The sequence below is a fragment of the Chaetomium globosum genome, genomic scaffold (genome assembly GCF_000143365.1).
Source record: "Chaetomium globosum CBS 148.51 scaffold_3 genomic scaffold, whole genome shotgun sequence".
In the NCBI taxonomy this organism is placed as follows: domain Eukaryota; kingdom Fungi; phylum Ascomycota; class Sordariomycetes; order Sordariales; family Chaetomiaceae; genus Chaetomium; species Chaetomium globosum.
Genome location: NT_165978.1, coordinates 658,642 through 675,130, shown reverse-complemented (window position 1 = coordinate 675,130; position 16,489 = coordinate 658,642). Strand labels below are relative to the sequence as shown.

The 16,489-nt window shown below is 54.8% G+C and overlaps 5 protein-coding genes across 5 annotated transcripts; 3 read left to right on the top strand and 2 right to left on the bottom strand.

Moving 5' to 3' along the window:
• Positions 1-659: 659 nt before the first annotated feature.
• On the top strand, positions 660-5,958 carry CHGG_05501 (uncharacterized protein; the record flags this gene model as incomplete). The annotated part of the gene is made up of 7 exons (XM_001221595.1): positions 660-803; positions 856-1,350; positions 1,574-2,437; positions 2,501-4,398; positions 4,539-5,069; positions 5,230-5,533; positions 5,593-5,958. 7 exons carry the CDS (start codon positions 660-662, stop codon positions 5,956-5,958), a joined length of 4,602 nt encoding a protein of 1,533 aa, XP_001221596.1.
• Positions 5,959-6,480: 522 nt separating this feature from the next.
• On the bottom strand, positions 6,481-9,491 carry CHGG_05500 (uncharacterized protein; the record flags this gene model as incomplete). Its single annotated transcript, XM_001221594.1, has 2 exons — positions 6,481-6,559; positions 6,622-9,491. 2 exons carry the CDS (start codon positions 9,489-9,491, stop codon positions 6,481-6,483), a joined length of 2,949 nt encoding a protein of 982 aa, XP_001221595.1.
• Positions 9,492-10,040: 549 nt separating this feature from the next.
• Positions 10,041-11,472, top strand: CHGG_05499 (uncharacterized protein; the record flags this gene model as incomplete). Its single annotated transcript, XM_001221593.1, has 2 exons — positions 10,041-10,258; positions 10,497-11,472. The coding sequence occupies 2 exons, from the start codon at positions 10,041-10,043 to the stop codon at positions 11,470-11,472; spliced, it is 1,194 nt and encodes a 397-aa protein (XP_001221594.1).
• Positions 11,473-13,608: 2,136 nt separating this feature from the next.
• CHGG_05498 (uncharacterized protein) lies at positions 13,609-13,842 on the bottom strand (the record flags this gene model as incomplete). The annotated part of the gene is made up of 2 exons (XM_001221592.1): positions 13,609-13,675; positions 13,754-13,842. The coding sequence occupies 2 exons, from the start codon at positions 13,840-13,842 to the stop codon at positions 13,609-13,611; spliced, it is 156 nt and encodes a 51-aa protein (XP_001221593.1).
• A 304-nt stretch (positions 13,843-14,146) lies between these two features.
• On the top strand, positions 14,147-15,567 carry CHGG_05497 (uncharacterized protein; the record flags this gene model as incomplete). Its single annotated transcript, XM_001221591.1, has 2 exons — positions 14,147-14,540; positions 14,597-15,567. The coding sequence occupies 2 exons, from the start codon at positions 14,147-14,149 to the stop codon at positions 15,565-15,567; spliced, it is 1,365 nt and encodes a 454-aa protein (XP_001221592.1).
• Positions 15,568-16,489: the final 922 nt, after the last annotated feature.

The following is a 16,489-nucleotide window of genomic DNA, read 5'->3' as shown; positions in this document are numbered from 1 at the left end:
CCCTGACCACGCCCCGTGACACTAAGACGATTCACACCCACTATTGTACTCTGCTGGTATAACTAGAGACCTCTCCAATGCCCTCGAATTATAGTACACGAATGTCAACATGTCTGCTTTTTCCTGGCTCAACTTGTTCCGTACCTTGTTGTGTATAAGGTTTTGATAACTGAAAGAACGCTCTGACGGAACGGGATTGGCCAAACAGTCAAAAAGTCGAAGAGCAGGCTCAACCAAGATGCAGCTTGGATTTTTTGCGCCAATGGCTAGCCAATAATTGGCGGGCTCGAGGATCCAACCTTCTGCATCATTGGGTGTCTGGAAGATAGATGTGTTCCGACGGAATTGCATTAACTGGATCCGAATGTCACGGGCGTTGTCTGGGGTAAAATGATGACGAATCTCTGAATCGATCAATCGAGCCATAGTGAGGCTGTTCGCGGGGTGTAGAAGCGACAAAAAATGGCTGTTGCGGTGGTGATGGGCGGCGTGTCAAAAAAGCGGTTTTTTTGGATTTTGGTGAAAAAAGCGGATTTTTAGCAAAGTGGTTTAATAACCGCTTTTTTGGCAAAAAAGCGGTTTTTTTCCTTCCCTACTATAGGCCCAGTGCCTCCGGGCGAAATAAATTCCATCCATCCATCCATCCATTCGCTGTTTCAATGGAGGGCGCTGCGTTGCCGGCAGCGCCGAAGGTGTGCCGGCGCTGTCGCGTCGAGAAAAATATCGACCAGTTTTACGATCGTCGTGGCAATGGCAGGCTTGTGTTAAACTGCCTGGAGTGCCGGGATCGGCTTGCGGGAGCTGTAAGTTCAACATCGTGATACCTTTCCGTTTTGTGTAGCTAACCTACAACAGAGAGCTGCATCGACGGCCGCCATCTCAGCTATGAGCGCGATCGGACGTGGTGAGAGCGCTGCCCTCTCTCTGCCCGACCCAGTACATCTTGCACCGCGGCAAAACCTCACCCATCGGGTACTTGCCAGTATGTACCATGAGGGTGGACGTCTGGATACGGACACGCCGGAGATGGCGGCTGCTCGCGGCCAGGTTTCAGCCATCCGGCGACAGCATCGCGTCCAGCGCCGTCAGGGCGAAGAGCCCTCCCAGACCCCCACCATGAGTGGTCTGCTTCGTCAACAACAGCCGGCGGATGCCGAGGATGGCCCCGCCTCTGCCCAGCAGAGGGATGATGCACCGAGCGCCGTGAGAGACGACGAGGACAATCCGCAGGCCACCCAACCACAGCTCCCCCGCGCTGGGCGGATTCCTGCACGCCGTCGTCCCCCTCCCAGTTCTCCGCCACGGTCTCATGGTCGTCAGCGTGGACGGCCACGACTTTCACGCAACCCGGTTGGCCGACCTCGTGGTCATCGCTCCGCTGCGGTACCCCCCCCGTGACGAGTCTCCACCCCGCCAATTCGACGAACCGGGCCCCCGATTCACAGGCGGCGACCAGGAGACGCCACTTTTGGCCGAAGACATTGCAGTTAAGAGAGAGTTAGAGGAGGCACTTGCTGCAGAGACGATGCAGCGATGCCTTCGTTGCAAGGAGCGATGATGGTTTGACGTCAAGCTCATGGCGGATGGTGTTTGCAAGCGCTGTCATGACAAAGATGACAAGAAGCGGCAGGACGAACCTTTTCTCCTCTCCGCAGAGAACAAGCTTGATTTTGGTGCCGTCCCACCCGAGTTGCCCCAACTAGAGCCGCTGGAGGAGCTTTGCATTGCGCGTGTGCACGTCAGCGTCAATGTCTTCACGGTATACGATGCTTCGCTGCGAGAGAGTGTACTAGCTAATCAGCGTCAGGTTCGTGGGCAGCAATACAAGTATCGCGGGCATGTTGTACACTTTTTGCGCGACGTGGGCAAGGTGTACTCAGAGCTTCCCTTGCTGCCCAAGGATTTGGACATTGTCATCCTCCGACCGCGTGGATCCGAAGCGGTCGAACAGATGGATCGACAATTCCGCAACCGCTTCCGAGTCCGCCGAGCAGCAGTCGAGACATGGCTCAGATTCCTCGCCAACAACCACCTTGGCTACAGAAATTTCACCTGGAACTACGACAACCTCTCCCAGTTGCCAGAGGACGGTGACGTCTTTGACCAGCTGAATATCCACGAGGTCGCCGAGTCTGGAGGTTTGCCTGCAGATTCTGGCCCTGTTGAAGAACCGGAAGAGGACAGAGAGGTTGTTGACGAAGCCGCAGTGCCCAATATGCTAATCCATGATTCGGAATTGAACCAGCTTCAAGGGCGAGTCAAGGATGGGGCTACTGAGGTCAATGAGCAAGTGCCCCTAGAGTCAGCCGACCCCCAGGCTGCTCACCAGCTGCAGATGCCTTCCATCCGGCGCACTCCCCTCGATGAGTTCAACCAAAAGCATGCGCTGCTCTCTCTCGCCTGCCCGACCCTGTTCCCTCGGGGAGTTGCGGATTTTGTCGAGCCCAGACAGCGCAAGATCTCCTGCTAAAATTACATCCAGCATGCCATGAAATGGGAGGATGGCCGATTTGCCAAACACCACAGCTTCCGATTTATCGCGCTAAACACTCTGATGAGGCAGCAGGCGAGGGGTCATAGCCGATTCTACGTCAGCAAGAACCACCGAACGCCTCTTACGAAGGAGGCGCTGCAGGAGGCGCTTGCTGATCCGGACACGCCAGAGGCCCAGGCCATCCTCAACCGGATCTCTCGCTATGCTAGTGTCATCAAAGGCACACGTCCCTTTTGGTACCGCCGACGTCGCGAGTGCGAGTCTTTTGCGCACTGTCTTGGTGTCCCCTCTGCTTTCATCACACTGAGCCCAGCCGACCTGCACTGGCAGAGCCTCTACCGGCACATGCCCGAGTACGAGGAGTGGAAGGCGCTTGATGAGCCGAGACGCATGGCCAAGTCCCGCCGGCTGTTGCGGGAGAACCCGCATATCGCGGCCTGGCACTTCCACTCGCGGAACTCGCTTTGCAGGAAGATTGTGCTGAAGAAAAAGTCCAACGTGGCCGACTTTTGGTACCGGTATGAGTGGCAAGGCCGCGGCAGTAGTCATTCTCATGGGCTCTACTGGTTCCATGGGAGCCCTGCTCCTGATATGGCAACCCCCGAGGCGAGAGAGCGCTTCGCAAGGATCTGGGGATATCACGTTACAGCAGTCAGTCCGCAGCAAGAGCAGGGCGCTGACGAGGGTAACCCTCTGTCTGTTGACCCTCTGGAGACGCCCGTTACCTGGGAGTGGCTGAACAGAATCGTCAACCGCTGTCAGCGACACCATTGCTCGTCGACCTACTGTCTGCGGGTGACGAAGGAAGATGCCCAACGGGCCAGAGAGGCGGCCGGGGAGATTGTCGGTGAAGAACGGCCGGCGCCAGAGCCCACGTGTCGGTTTCTCTTCCCCCGGCCTGTACGGGGGGCGGCCGAGGTCATCGAGATGGCCGGAAAGGGCTGGTGGTCGTTCGAAGCCGAGCGCAACGATACCCACCTGAACCAGTACAACCCACTTCTCTCTCTTTGCTGGCTGGCCAATACGGACTGCTCACCCTGCACGAGTGCGGAGGCTGTTATCAACCATGCTGCGAAGTATTGCAGCAAGTCCGAGACCCAGACCAGCACATATGCGCAGATTGCCCAGAGTATCCTTCCCCACATATCAGACAACAACCCGATGATTTCTTTTGTGTCAAAGATGATGAATAAACTAATCGGAGAGAGGGACTACTCTGCGCAGGAGATCTGTCATATCCTCCTGGGACTCCCTCTGCAAGAGGACAGCCGAGTGGTGCAGAGCGTTGACTGTAGGCCCCGCGAGAGACACGCTCGTGCAATTGACATCACGGCGGATGGCGATATTGAAGAGTCTCGGACAGTCTACGAGAAGTATCTCCGACGGCCCGATCATATGGAGGATGTCTCCTACTTCGAGTTCCTACAAAATTGGAATTTCAAGGCGCGGAATCCGGTGAGATGGGCGATTTGGCAGGCTCCCGCACTGCCCAGGGTGTTGTACTATTACCCCCGGTACAAGCCAGTTCGCTCACATCAGCAGTACTCCGACTTCTGCCGGGTCAAGCTGCTGCTAAGCCATCCCCACCGCCAGACGGAAGATCTGTCCCAGGTTGATGGTCGACAGTTCGACAACCACGCATCTGCCTATCGCTACTGCCTTGAGCATCACGACCACCCGGATGACCACTACGGCACGGTTGACGAGCCTGATCCGTCTCCAGATGAGGAGGAGTTTGAGCCAAAGGGGGACGCCGGGGACATTACCCTTGAGGACTGGCAGGAGGTAGCGCGGTTGGTCCCCGACATTGAGCTTCCCGATGAACGGGCCGACTTGCTTGGCCGCCGGGACCTGGATGTCAACTACGACTGGGCGCGACACATCGGCCGCTATTACCACGAGGAGTTTACTACTGGAAGCTACTAGGTGCAGCTTCGCGGAGGACTCCAGGCAATTACGACGTGGAAGATATGCCTCTCGCAGCCCGTGATACGCTGAACACACAGCAGCGTCAGGTATACGACACGATTATGCGCCACTTCAGGGCGAAGAACGAGAACCGTCGGCCTCCGCCCCTCCGGCTGCAGATCGATGGAGGAGGTGGGACTGGCAAGTCGTATATGGTGAAGGTGATATCTTCTCACCTTCAAGCCAAGGCGGCTTTCTATGGCCGGCCCTCCCCCATCGTCAGAGCAGCTCCGACGGGCGTGGCGAGCAACCAGATCGGGGGACAGACTCTGCATTCCCTTCTGCGGCTCCCCGTCGACGGCAATTACCGCTCGCTCTCCGAGACCCCGACGACCCTCAACGCCTTGCAGCGGCGGTTCAGGGGCATCCACTACCTCGTGATTGACGAGAAGAGCATGCTCGGCCTCAAGACCCTCGCGTGGATCGATCAGCGCCTACGAGAGGTGTTCCCGGAGAATCGCGACGAGTTCTTCGGCGGCCTCAGCGTCATCCTGATCGGGGACTTCTTCCAGCTTCCCCCCGTTCTGGACAAGCCGCTGTACTCAACGCGCGACGACCTGAAGGATATCGAGATGGTCGGACGCAACGCGTACCTCTCGTTCGACAAGTCCGTGTTCCTGACCACAATACAGCGGCAGCAGGGCGAAGACCAGGCTCTTTTTCCGGCGGGCCTTGGAAGAACTGCGAAAGGCTGATGTGTCGGTACCCTCCTGGGAGCTCCTCGCTTCGAGATGCTCTGTCAAGCTCTCTCCCGAGGAGGTTGGCAGCTTTGCCGATGCGCTTCGCATCTATCCCACCAAGGCCCAGGTCGTCGAGTACAACCACCAACACATGCTTGGCCTGGACAGCCCCGCCATTCAGGTCGAGGCAAAGCATGAGGGTGTTGGTGCGGAGAAGGTTAAATCCTCAAATGCCGGCAACCTGGCCAAGCGCTTGCCCTTGTGTGTTGGTTGCAGGGTGATACTAACGCGGAATTTGTGGGCCGACGTCGGGCTCGTCAACGGCGCACAGGGCACAGTCTACGACATATCCTGGAAAGAAGGTGCCGACGTGCTGCGAGACCCGCCCGAGGTCATCATGGTGGCCTTCGATGACTACGACGGCCCGGCCTTCACGATGCCGAACGGGAGCCGCTCCTTAGCGGAGAGAAGCTGGCTGTTCCCATCCTCCGAGTGCGGCAGGACTTCATGGTCGGCGCCAACTCATGTTCGAGAGACCAGTTCCCGCTGTGGGTCAGCTATGCGATCACCGTCCACAAGTCACAGGGCATCACCCTGGACAAGGTCGCCTGCGATATCTCTGCGCCAGAGTTTGCTTCTGGCCTCTCCTACGTGGCCGTTTCGCGGGTGAAGACACTCGGCGGGCTGATGTTTGAGCGGCCCTTCGACCGCAGCAGGATCTACCGCGAGACACCATCACGAGCTATGGGGTTGAAGTTGTCCGATCACGCTACCAGGCAACTGCAGGCGTCAGATGCTGTGGCGGTGGGTTTATAAGTAGCGACGACGAGAGTGTAGAGGCATGAGTACTTAGAACGATAATAGAAATGATTGGTATAAGTGTGATAAGAAGCTCAAGGGGATGGAGTTATTAGCCGACGGACAGATATTGGCGCTTCGTCTCTCCCGTATTCAACCCTGACCCGGATTGTCCTCCGGAGAGGAACAGGAAAATTGCCAGGAGCGGGAGAAAGGAAGGAAGCGCCCCGTAGCGTAGCGAAGGGCCGCGAAACTGACGAACGAAGCGACGCCAGCAGCTCTAGTAGGCTTAGTAGGAGTTATTATAATATAGGATAGGCTACCTAGTTAGTAGTTATAGCTATAGAGTATCTAACTTGGTTTTACATCTGTGATCCAACTACTAGTCCTATAGACTCGACCAAAACACTAGTATATAGCTACAGAGCCAACAAATTCCATATTTACACTAGAGCCCCCGGGATAGCTACCACACCTATGATCTAAACCCCAGGGCTCAACAGTCATTACTTTATTCGCGCTATACTCATCGTCTATTTCCTAGCTAAGCAGCTCTCGCATATCCTCGATCCGCTGCATTCTTTTATCCTCATCCGACATCATACCAAGTGATGTTGCGCTGTGAAATAATGTCAGTACATTACTTAACAATTCACAGGCTGAGGAGGGAGAGGAACGTACAGGAACTTCTTGCGGTCCTGTACTTTGAGCATTCTTTGCTCCACACTATCTTTTACAATGAATCGGTAGACCTTTACCTCATCCTCCTGGCCCATTCGGTGGACTCGATCAATAGCCTGTGCTTCGATAGCAAAGCTCCACCAGGGGTCCATCATGTACACCCTCTTGGCACTCGTCAGGTTGAGGCCAACGCCGCCAGCTTTCAGGCTGAGGAGAAGAATTGTAAACTTCTTGGATTCTTTAAACTCTTCAAGAACGGCAGCGCGCGCTTTCTGAGTCATGGATCCATCTAACCTGACAAAATGCATGTTGGCTCGCGCAAGAGCCGGTTCGAGGAGGGAGAGGAAAGATGTGAACTGACTGAACACGACTGATTTGATAGTCGGGGTTTCCCTGCGGAGTTCACGGAGTTGGTTGATTAGCGCAACAATCTTCGCGGAGGAGTTGCCGACCCCAAGCCGTTGGAGAGTGATGCGCGGCCCCTGGTCGACCCCACTAACATCTGGGTCGTCGTCATATCGGACAACTTCGAACAGATCTCGCGAGTTAATGACCTCGCGGCAATGGAAGCAGCGGGGGACCTCGTGATGGTCAGACTGGTGTTTGATGTAGTCTAACAGACAATTCTTGCAAGCGGAATGCCAGCATCCAGTCACGGTCTGGTCAACCATCGGTTCCTCGGCACAAATAGGACATTCATTGATGGCCTCGTCACGGATTTGGCCGAGTACATGAGCACCGAAGGCGTTGGTGTCGGTCGTATCGTCCGTCGTCGCCGTAAAACGCTCGATTAGAGAATGAAGGTCCATATCGTCTGCAAGTCCGGCTGCGGCATCTGCAGCAGCACCGGCTTCCTCCTCCTCAGCAGCGATCTCTCGATTGCGGACAAGAATGGGATGACAGCATGATTGGCGAAGCCGGAGAACTTGTGCAAAAATGCTGGTGAAGGCCTTCATGACAGTGCCGGCCTCGACGTTGGCTAAGAAGGTACGTTTTGCTTTGGTGAAGATGTAGTCGTAAACATCACGCTCCGCCTTGGAGAGCTCAATGTCTATAATCTCGATCTGCTTGGGTGGGAGGGCCACTAAGGCCTTCCCGTCTGGCGTTTTCATATTCTTCGTCCTCCTCATGACGAGCGGCTCTAGGACCGTCTGGACAACATCCAATGCCCGCATGTAGTTTTTGGACTCAAATGGTACTGTGATGAATGTCCGCCAGAAGGAAAAGTTGTTCCACGGCTCGACCTTGAGAAATTTGACGAGACTGAAGAGATCCTCGAGTTTGTTGACGATAGGTGTCCCCGTTAACACCCACCGGTGCGTTGCGGCGATGTCATAGCAGGCTCTGGCCGTCTTGGATTGGCGGTTCTTGATGCTGTGACCTTCATCCAATATGACACGGAAAAAGTTTAGCGAGAAGAGACCACGACTGCCGGCCTTGCCGCTAGGCCTGGTTGCCATCTGAGTAAATTCAGAAAGTACCACACCGTAGCTAGTGATGATCACGTCCGGAGCGTTTGAGGCGTTGGCTTCGCAGCAAAGCTCCAGCAAATCGACGTTCTTTTCATTGCCATAGTACAGCAAGGACCTCAAGGTACCCTCCATGGAAGCATTCTCAGCCTCACTCTGCCACTGCGCGAGGAGTGACATGGGCGCAACGACTAAGGTCGTGCATGGGGCATCTGAGACAGTCTCGCATGTTTGCAGCGAAGGGAGACGCGGGAGCTGATTGACTGATGATGCCGTTCGATTGCCTTGGCGGGCGGCGATCGCAGTGTCGGACTTGTGTGTGTGTATGAGACTGAGCATCTGGATCGTCTTGCCTAACCCCATCTCATCAGCCAGAATCCCGCCAAGGCAGTGTTGGCCTTGCCGTGGAAACTGCAAAGACAGCTCCCCGGAGTATGGATTGACGTAAAAGGTAGGGTGGTCGGCAACGTTCGGAAGCTCCTTGTCGTCGTGATCCTTTGTGGGCCAACCGTACTCCTCCCACAAGGGATGCATGGATGTTTCGCGCTCTTCGCGCTGGACGTTCCTTTCCTTCGCCATCATCCAGTGAAGTGATTGTTTTTGATATGGACGTAGTGTGAGACGAAAGGTATCAGCAGGCTCTGCTTCGGGGGTGCTAAAATCGAATGATTGTGCTTTTTTGTAGAGGGCGTCAAGTTGGTCTTGTTCAAGCTCCTCGCCATCTTCATTGTCATCCGAAGGAGAAGATGCAGCAGTACCGCCCTGGCCTTGAGTTCTTGGTTTATCCTTTTCCTTGCTCTCAGCCATTTCTGCTGCATCGAGTAGACCTTGCCGTTGATTCTGTGCTGCTGCTGCGTTCCCTCTTGTTGGAAGAAGATTGATCTCTTGAAAAAGCCTAACAAGTGCCACTTGTCTCAGCCGCAGGTCCTTTTCCTCCGAGCTCTCGGTTTCCTCAAATTGGCCGGTTGTCCTGTTATCGGCGACGTGAAATTCCCGGCAAAAAGCTGATTTCAGAAGCGAGCAGCGAAGTTGCAGGAAGACAGTGTCATTGGTGCGCAATCTCTCGGGGGCGTAAACGCATGTCCCCTCAAAAGAGCATATTTCCTGATCCATCAAGGTCGACACCCAGTTTGCCGTATCCTTGGCCAGACGTCCAATTTCCCTGCCAACACTGTCGGTAAAGCGAACGATCACGTCAACCCTCTTGGCTGCCGCCGCACTGACGCGATAGGTTGGTTGAACCGGCCCGGGTTTGGGGTGTCCTTTGTATGACGTGGCCTTGGGAATTTGGATCCTCTGGCGCTCGATCTTGACGATATCACCGTGCTTTAAGAGGTTGGTGCCACTCCGTGTGGTCCACCCTTCGACGCCAAATGCGCCAATATATCTCGATGTAGGCATCGATTGTAGCGCGGACGGCCGACGAGGAAGCGGGCTTGAATCTCCAGATGTGCGGCGCACCGCAGGCGGGATTGAAGGGCGCGTACGAGTTGGAACCGGCGTTTGTCGTTTTAAGGTTTTCCAAGTGCCGTCGAGGTATACGTTGATGGCCCGCTCTAGATCGTTACCGCAACTCTCCCGAAGTAGAGCTACCACATCGGGTTTGACATTCTCGCCTACAAAGGCTTCCAATGTACTCTGGTCGAAGGCATCGGGACTTGGGCCCCCACTTGGCGCGGCAGGGCTCTGGCCGGTGGCTGCATCAACATGCCGTTGTGGGAGGGAAGATTTGTCGAGAGACGGCGAGTCCAGGGAGGGGTTGAGGATGGGTGCCGGCAGGGTATCGGCATTGATATTGTGTGGTTTCGTTGTTGCGCTGGACGGCGACAAGACTTCGCAAGAGGGGGCGGTATCGGGCCTCTGGGAGGTTTCACCATCCTCCGTATTCGCAAAAAAGCGCCGTCTTTTGATGGGTGGCTCATCAGAGCCGGGGAAATCCATTGCACCTAAATGTGGGCGTCATCGGGCAAGGCGACATATGAGGATGGGAGTGCCGCTACTAAGCCGACGTTGGTGCTGGTCTCGGGAGACGCGACTAAGAGAACGCGAAATTCCATGTCACGCTCATCAGGTGACCGCGCGACAGCAAGAACAAATGAATTCGAACTCGTTTGGACCCACAAATTCGAGCAGATTGGTGCTCTGATTGGCATTGTATCGCTGCCAATGTGTGCCGGGCATCCCAACACTAAACTAGAAAAAGCTCACCTCATGTATTTAATTCGAGCTGTTGGAAACGGCCTTAAGCAGGCACCTCGCAAAGCCCGTCGGTTTCACCGAGGCCTTGCGGCAAGTGCAGAAGCATCAGAAGTAGCTCAAGCACGCAGATACTGCCTGAACCAGCTCAGGTCTACGCCCTCGCCCTTCTTCCTTTGCAGCCCGGACATCAAACTAACAATTTCTTAGACATGGCGACTATGAGGCATATCTTATTCGGCACTTCATCCCCCACTCGGCTCAGGATGCCTACGATGCCCTCCGGACACTGAACCTTGAGCTCGCCCGCCTGCCCGAGACTGTGTCAAATCCAACCATAGGCCGCTTCCGGATGCAGTTCTGGCGAGACTCCGTCAATAGTACCTTTGCTGGCAACCCGCCGCGGGAGCCCATTTCAGTATTACTGCACAGCGCCATTACGAACCTCGCAGCGCGAACGGGGGGTGGCAGTGCGAGCTCACTCAAGTTCTGGCTTCTGCGGTTGATCAACACGCGAGAGAAGCACATGGAGAACAAGCCCTTTACCAACCTAGCAGCTTTGGAAGATTATGCCGAGAATACGTATGCCACACTCATGTATATGACGCTCGCGGCGATGCCCCTCCAATCGGTGCATATGGATCACTTGGCAAGCCACATCGGCAAGGCTTACGGCATCGCCGCATCACTCCGTGGGATCCCGATCCTCGCCGCACCTTCACAACCCATACAAGGCCCATCAGGTTCCAGTGTTGGTAGCACCAGAAGCCCTGCGCTACTGCTCCCGCTTGATGTCATGGCTGGGGTGGGCCTAAAGGAAGAGGATGTTTTCCGCCGTGGGCCAAACGCCGAAGGCTTACAGGATGCTGTTTTCCAAGTTGCTACTCGAGCCAATGACCACCTGATTACGGCACGCGAGATGCTCAAGAACTTGCAAGCTGGACATGAACCTGGGCACGATTATGAGCACCAAGAGGAGCCAGAGCATGCACACTTCGGTACGGTACATGATGGTGAGGACACGAAGTTGGACATCCAGCGCGGTTTTAGCGTGTTGCTGGAAGCGGTCGCGGCTGGAGATTACCTCCAGCGTTTAGAAAACGCCAATTTTGATCCTTTCAAGGTCAAAAGTAGCTGGAAACTTCCCTGGGGACTTTGGAAATCGTTAAGGCGACACGAAATTTAAAAAAAGTTCCAATGTTTAGTGACATCCTTCGAGAAACTGGCACAAGGTTAATCCTCTTGTATACCGCCGTTGCTTTGGACATGCTTCCTCCCACCAGTGCCGTTCGAGCTTGTGGTACGTACAAGAGTAAATGTCAAAACTCGATTTTTCAACAAACCCACTTGCTGGGCGCCAACACTTTGGTTTCTCCACCAAGGAGTGCGGAAGCAAGCCCTGAACCGGCAAGCTCCTCATAGAGCTTGCTCCCCTGGGAAATTCAGAATCGACAGGGCTGAGCGAGCATCTTTAGAGCCGGCCCTAGCCGGCGACGAAAAGGTTTTCTCACTCCGAGACGAAGATTTGCTCCGAGGTTCCTCCACTACGGGTCCGATGCCACGGAAATAACTCGCGGATGGCGGCCCGGCTCCACCAGTTTGCGAGCTGTTTACGGACCAGCACAGTACAGTTTGTCCATTCCACAAGCCCAACGACAGTGAGTTGCACTTTTGGCAACGTTCCTTATAGAAAAAAAACTCGGCACTCGGTAAGGACTCGACGAAGAAATCCTCCTTTCCGGGTCATGTATCTAGGTCATGTATTGAGCTTAGTGTTTAGAGCAATGGAGAGTCTTTTCAGCGGACATCTCGATTCCCGTCTCGGGCCGGGTTACGGTGGGTATGCCATATCAAACTCGGCCCGGTGACTCTCCCGGGATCGGCGAAGCTTGAACAACGCGACCGGGTCCGCACGAACCTAGGGGGTTTACTTGGTCCCCTCTTTGGGATCAGTTAGTGTATCCATACAAGTTGGTTAAATATGTGAGCGATTGTCCCCCGTATGCGAGACCAGTTTACTCAGGCGCCGAGCCAAATACAGAGAGGTGCCTTGGCTGGGGAGCTGCTCTTATCGAACTGTTCGACGGCGGTTAACCAATCATGGCAACAAGACGTGGTAATAATTTAAAAAGAGCCGGGCACATGAGGCCTTGCAGAGCGGCTCTGGGGCCGAGAAAACACCATCTCCGAGGAACGCCACAAGGGCGCTCGACGTCATGAGACGAAGAGGTCTCCAACTCTCTCGGTACTTGAAGTGTTTGCGTATAGTTTTTCGGTGTAACTAAGGTACCACCCACCTACAAAGCACGGTTCTCTGGGTCATGAATAAGAAAGGGCCGCCGAAGGCCGGGAAGTTGCCGGTTCCTCGTGCCGAGAACAATTGCAATCGCTGGCGGCTCATAGACGGGCCCTGGAAACCGAACCCTACTGTGACCTTCGCCATCTCAGTCAGGGCGAAGACGCGAACCTCGTTTCGGATTAATGGTCCCGCGAATGTGACTGCACCAGGGGAGTCATCAAAAGAAAATTTTCCTTCCTGTTTCCTCGTTTCTTCCTTCCCCCCACCAGGTGACCTGGCTTGAAAAAGTTGGTTGTAGGGAGCGTTCCAGGCGCCACAGAGCCCTGGTGCCTTGTGACCTCACAACGGCTTGGCGCCCGATGGATCAGCCCTCGCTGAGCTTTGCTGTGGGTCAATGATGTGATCTAGGCCCTCGGCGACGCTCGAGAACCATGTGTCTTACACCTCATGGACAACGATCTGCTTGGACTTCGTAATTGACAAATTCCGTAACTGCGTAACAAACCTGTACAGCTGCTTGTATCTATTCGTTCATATTGCCCTCAGCTGAGAGCGCGTGCGGACCAAAGTAAACCCGGGACGAATGTGTTCAAATTCAAAGAGCAATTACCTGCAACTGGCTTCCTCGAATTTTGGTACAAATGTCCTTGAACCGGTGCCCGGATACCAGCCTAGCCTTTGCCGGGGAGGCGTCGAAGGAAAAGGAGTCCCTCATGGGGTTTCCATCCTAGACATACAGTGCGCTTTCAAGCAGCAAGTTCTTGTGGCGGGGCGTTCGGGTGGGTCTCAGGAACATGCCATGGGCCACGCGCCCGGCCGCGAGCCGGCCTCTTGACATATAATTACTTGATGGAAACCCAAAACTTTGCATGCTCGCTGGGTGAATATATTTACAGTTTGTTTCCAATCTACCTTGCAACAAGGTTTCGGTTTCCAGTTCATGTTTCCGCACGGTCAATCTGTTTTTCATGTACCATCTTAGTCCACCACAAACCCCAACCCCATCACCACAACTTCGTGCTCTCAGATATCGGAAGCAGCATCCTCACCGAGCTCGGCCTTGGCCTCCCGTTTAACCGGCCATCCAATCCTACAGATTTGTCGTCTTGGTCAAAGCCCGTACCTCTCAGCCCACGACTGTTTCTTGGGCTTGACGACAGCCGCACACGCCGCTGAGTTGTAGATGATGGTTTGGTGGTATTGGGAGCGTTGAGTTCGTTCCCCACACGAGCGCACCGGGCTTTTACGCTGCATCATTGTGGCGCGGTCAGGCAATCCGATCAGTCCTAGCCCGCTATTTCCCCGCCACCATCGGCAGGGGAGGTCGTGTCGAGACAAGATGCCGCACCGAGTTGTGGACTTCTTTCGGTCGTCGACACATTCAATCGAAGCCCAGGTTTCAAATTTGTCTAAAAAACAAACCCCAGGTCACCGGCGGAGGCGGTATTCCCCGAACAGAGTAGGCAAGGGTTCTACGAGCTCTGGACGGGCATCCTCGGCGTTGGTCGGCGGGGGTAACTCGGATATCCCCCCTGCGCCACCGTATTCCCCGCGTGTCAAGATGGCCGATTCGAGGGCAAGCAGCTTTTCGTCGAGTTCACACAAGGAACGTGAGGATCACCACCAGCACCACCGAATTTCGTTCCCCAGCATGCACTTCGGCCGCTCAAGCAAGGAGGCACCCGGCTCTTCACCGGCAGCCCTGCATTGGAAGCTCGAGTCGCCGCCTCTCGTCATGTATGGCGACCACCAAACCAGCAGTGGCGCGCTACTCTCGGGCCAGTTGTTCCTAAATGTTAAGGAAGAGGACCTGGAGGTTGCGTCGCTGGATGCCACCCTCAGTATCCGCGTTACCCAGAAGAGGCCATTTGCGAACCACTGTATTGACTGTACCACTCAGCGTACAGAGTTGAAACGGTGGGAATTACTTCAACATCCACTAGTTATGGCCAAAGGTACGTTTGTTGCCCGACCACTTAAGAAGTATCGAGACTCACGATAGCAATCATAGGCGAGCATTCATTCCCTTTCTCCGTGTTACTTCAAGGACATCTTCCGGCTAGCATGGACGGCCCGCTGGTTTCAATTTCGTACGAGTTCAAGGCCGAGGCTGTTCCAAGGTCGGATCACAGCGCACTGGCGCCCATCAAGTTCGAAAAAACAGTCGAGGTCAGACGCAGTCTCCCGACCTCCGAGACACCGCACCACTCTGTCCGAGTCTTCCCTCCTACGAATATCAAGGCTAGCGCGTACTATCCTCATGTGATCCATCCGATCGGCAGCTACACTCTAGCGCTCCGCCTCGACGGTATCGCAAAACTGAACTCCAAGGTCAACACCATCGAATATTGGAAGTTGAAGAAGCTCACGTGGAAGCTCGAGGAGACGACGAAGACGATTGCACCGGCCTGCGACCGACACAGCCCGAGGCTGGGCGAGGCCACGGATGAACAGCAGAGCAAGAAAGGCGTCATTCGCTCGGAGAGCCGCATTATTGGAGAGAAGACTCTTTTCTCGGGATGGAAGAGCAACTACACAAACGCAACGGACAGTCTTGTCGAGATGGAGCTTGACTACAGCCTGGCAAAGAATGCCAGATACGCATGTGATAGCAGGAGTCGTGACGGAACCGAGGTGACTCATCAGCTGGTAGTCGAGATGGTGGTTTCACAGGAATGGGCCCCTGTCAACAGGCCATCTCTTGTGACACACACGGGTGTTGGGCGCATCCTACGGATGCATTTCGGCACCGTCCTCACGGAGCGGGCGGGGATCGGGATCAGCTGGGATAACGAGGCGCCCCCTATTTACCAAGACGTGCCTCCTAGCCCGCCCGCTTATTCTCAGGAGGCTATCTCCTTCGCCGAGAATTCGATTGCAGAGTTAATGACGCCACTCGACGGCGCTCACGGGGGGCTGTCACGCAGTTCCACTGACATGGCTATCGTTGGTGATCTCAGAGAAGGCGCCGGGGGCGTGTGAAGGGTATCGCCCAGCTAACGCGCGAGGGCGAGGCACCGGAACTTGGGCGGTTCTGCTACTGGCGTGGTGCGTGTCTGAAGAAAAAGAAATCGGTGTTTGCAACGGTGGGTGACACTGCGGGAGGGTGGGATGGTCTCTGAGGAGTTTGATTTGCGCGAAGATACCCTTAGTCGTTTTTTTTGGTTGTTGTTTTCTTTTTACTACTCTCACATTCTCTGTCTTGGGATGGAAGGTTGGCAAAAGTCAAAGGGCGCGCGAGAAAGCGGCTTCAAACATTGAATGTAGTTCATTTAATAGCTGATCTGCCTAGGCGGGCCGCGCCTAGGTGGATAGATACCTACAGACTCTTAATCGGGAGTAATGCAAGTTCAGTTGTGCATGGAGTGGCCCCATTCTCTTGCAATCCTCGCGCTTCTCTCGACTCATCCGTGTCGAATGAGAGTGTATGAACGTCAGCCCCTGCGAAAGCTCGGACAGATGTGACTCCCCCCGCCGGGTTTGCGGGGTAGGAACGTGGTTGTGGGGCATATTCTGCGACCAAGGCAGCTTTTATCGATAAGCTGGGTCGCCTGAGAGCTGGCCGATGACTCTAGAGCCATTCCCCCACTCAGCTGGTGAACGAAGTCAACAAGATCCTATAAAGCGCCTAGATATGGCATGAGAGTGCCTCCCTATCATTATTTGGATAGATTTCCCTGAAAGCAACATCTACCGAAGATCCCAGACTTAAATGAACGCACAGACGGTTTGGGTCAACTTAAATGATCCACGGTCTTGTAAAAGCCATCAGTCCTGTATCCAATCCTCCCTCAAGATTTAACTTCCACCATAGGGGCAAGACCGACTGGATCACACATGGGCCACCAGATCCCGCGAAACAACATACCTATACAAAGCGGAGGAACAGGACAGGCCGCATTGA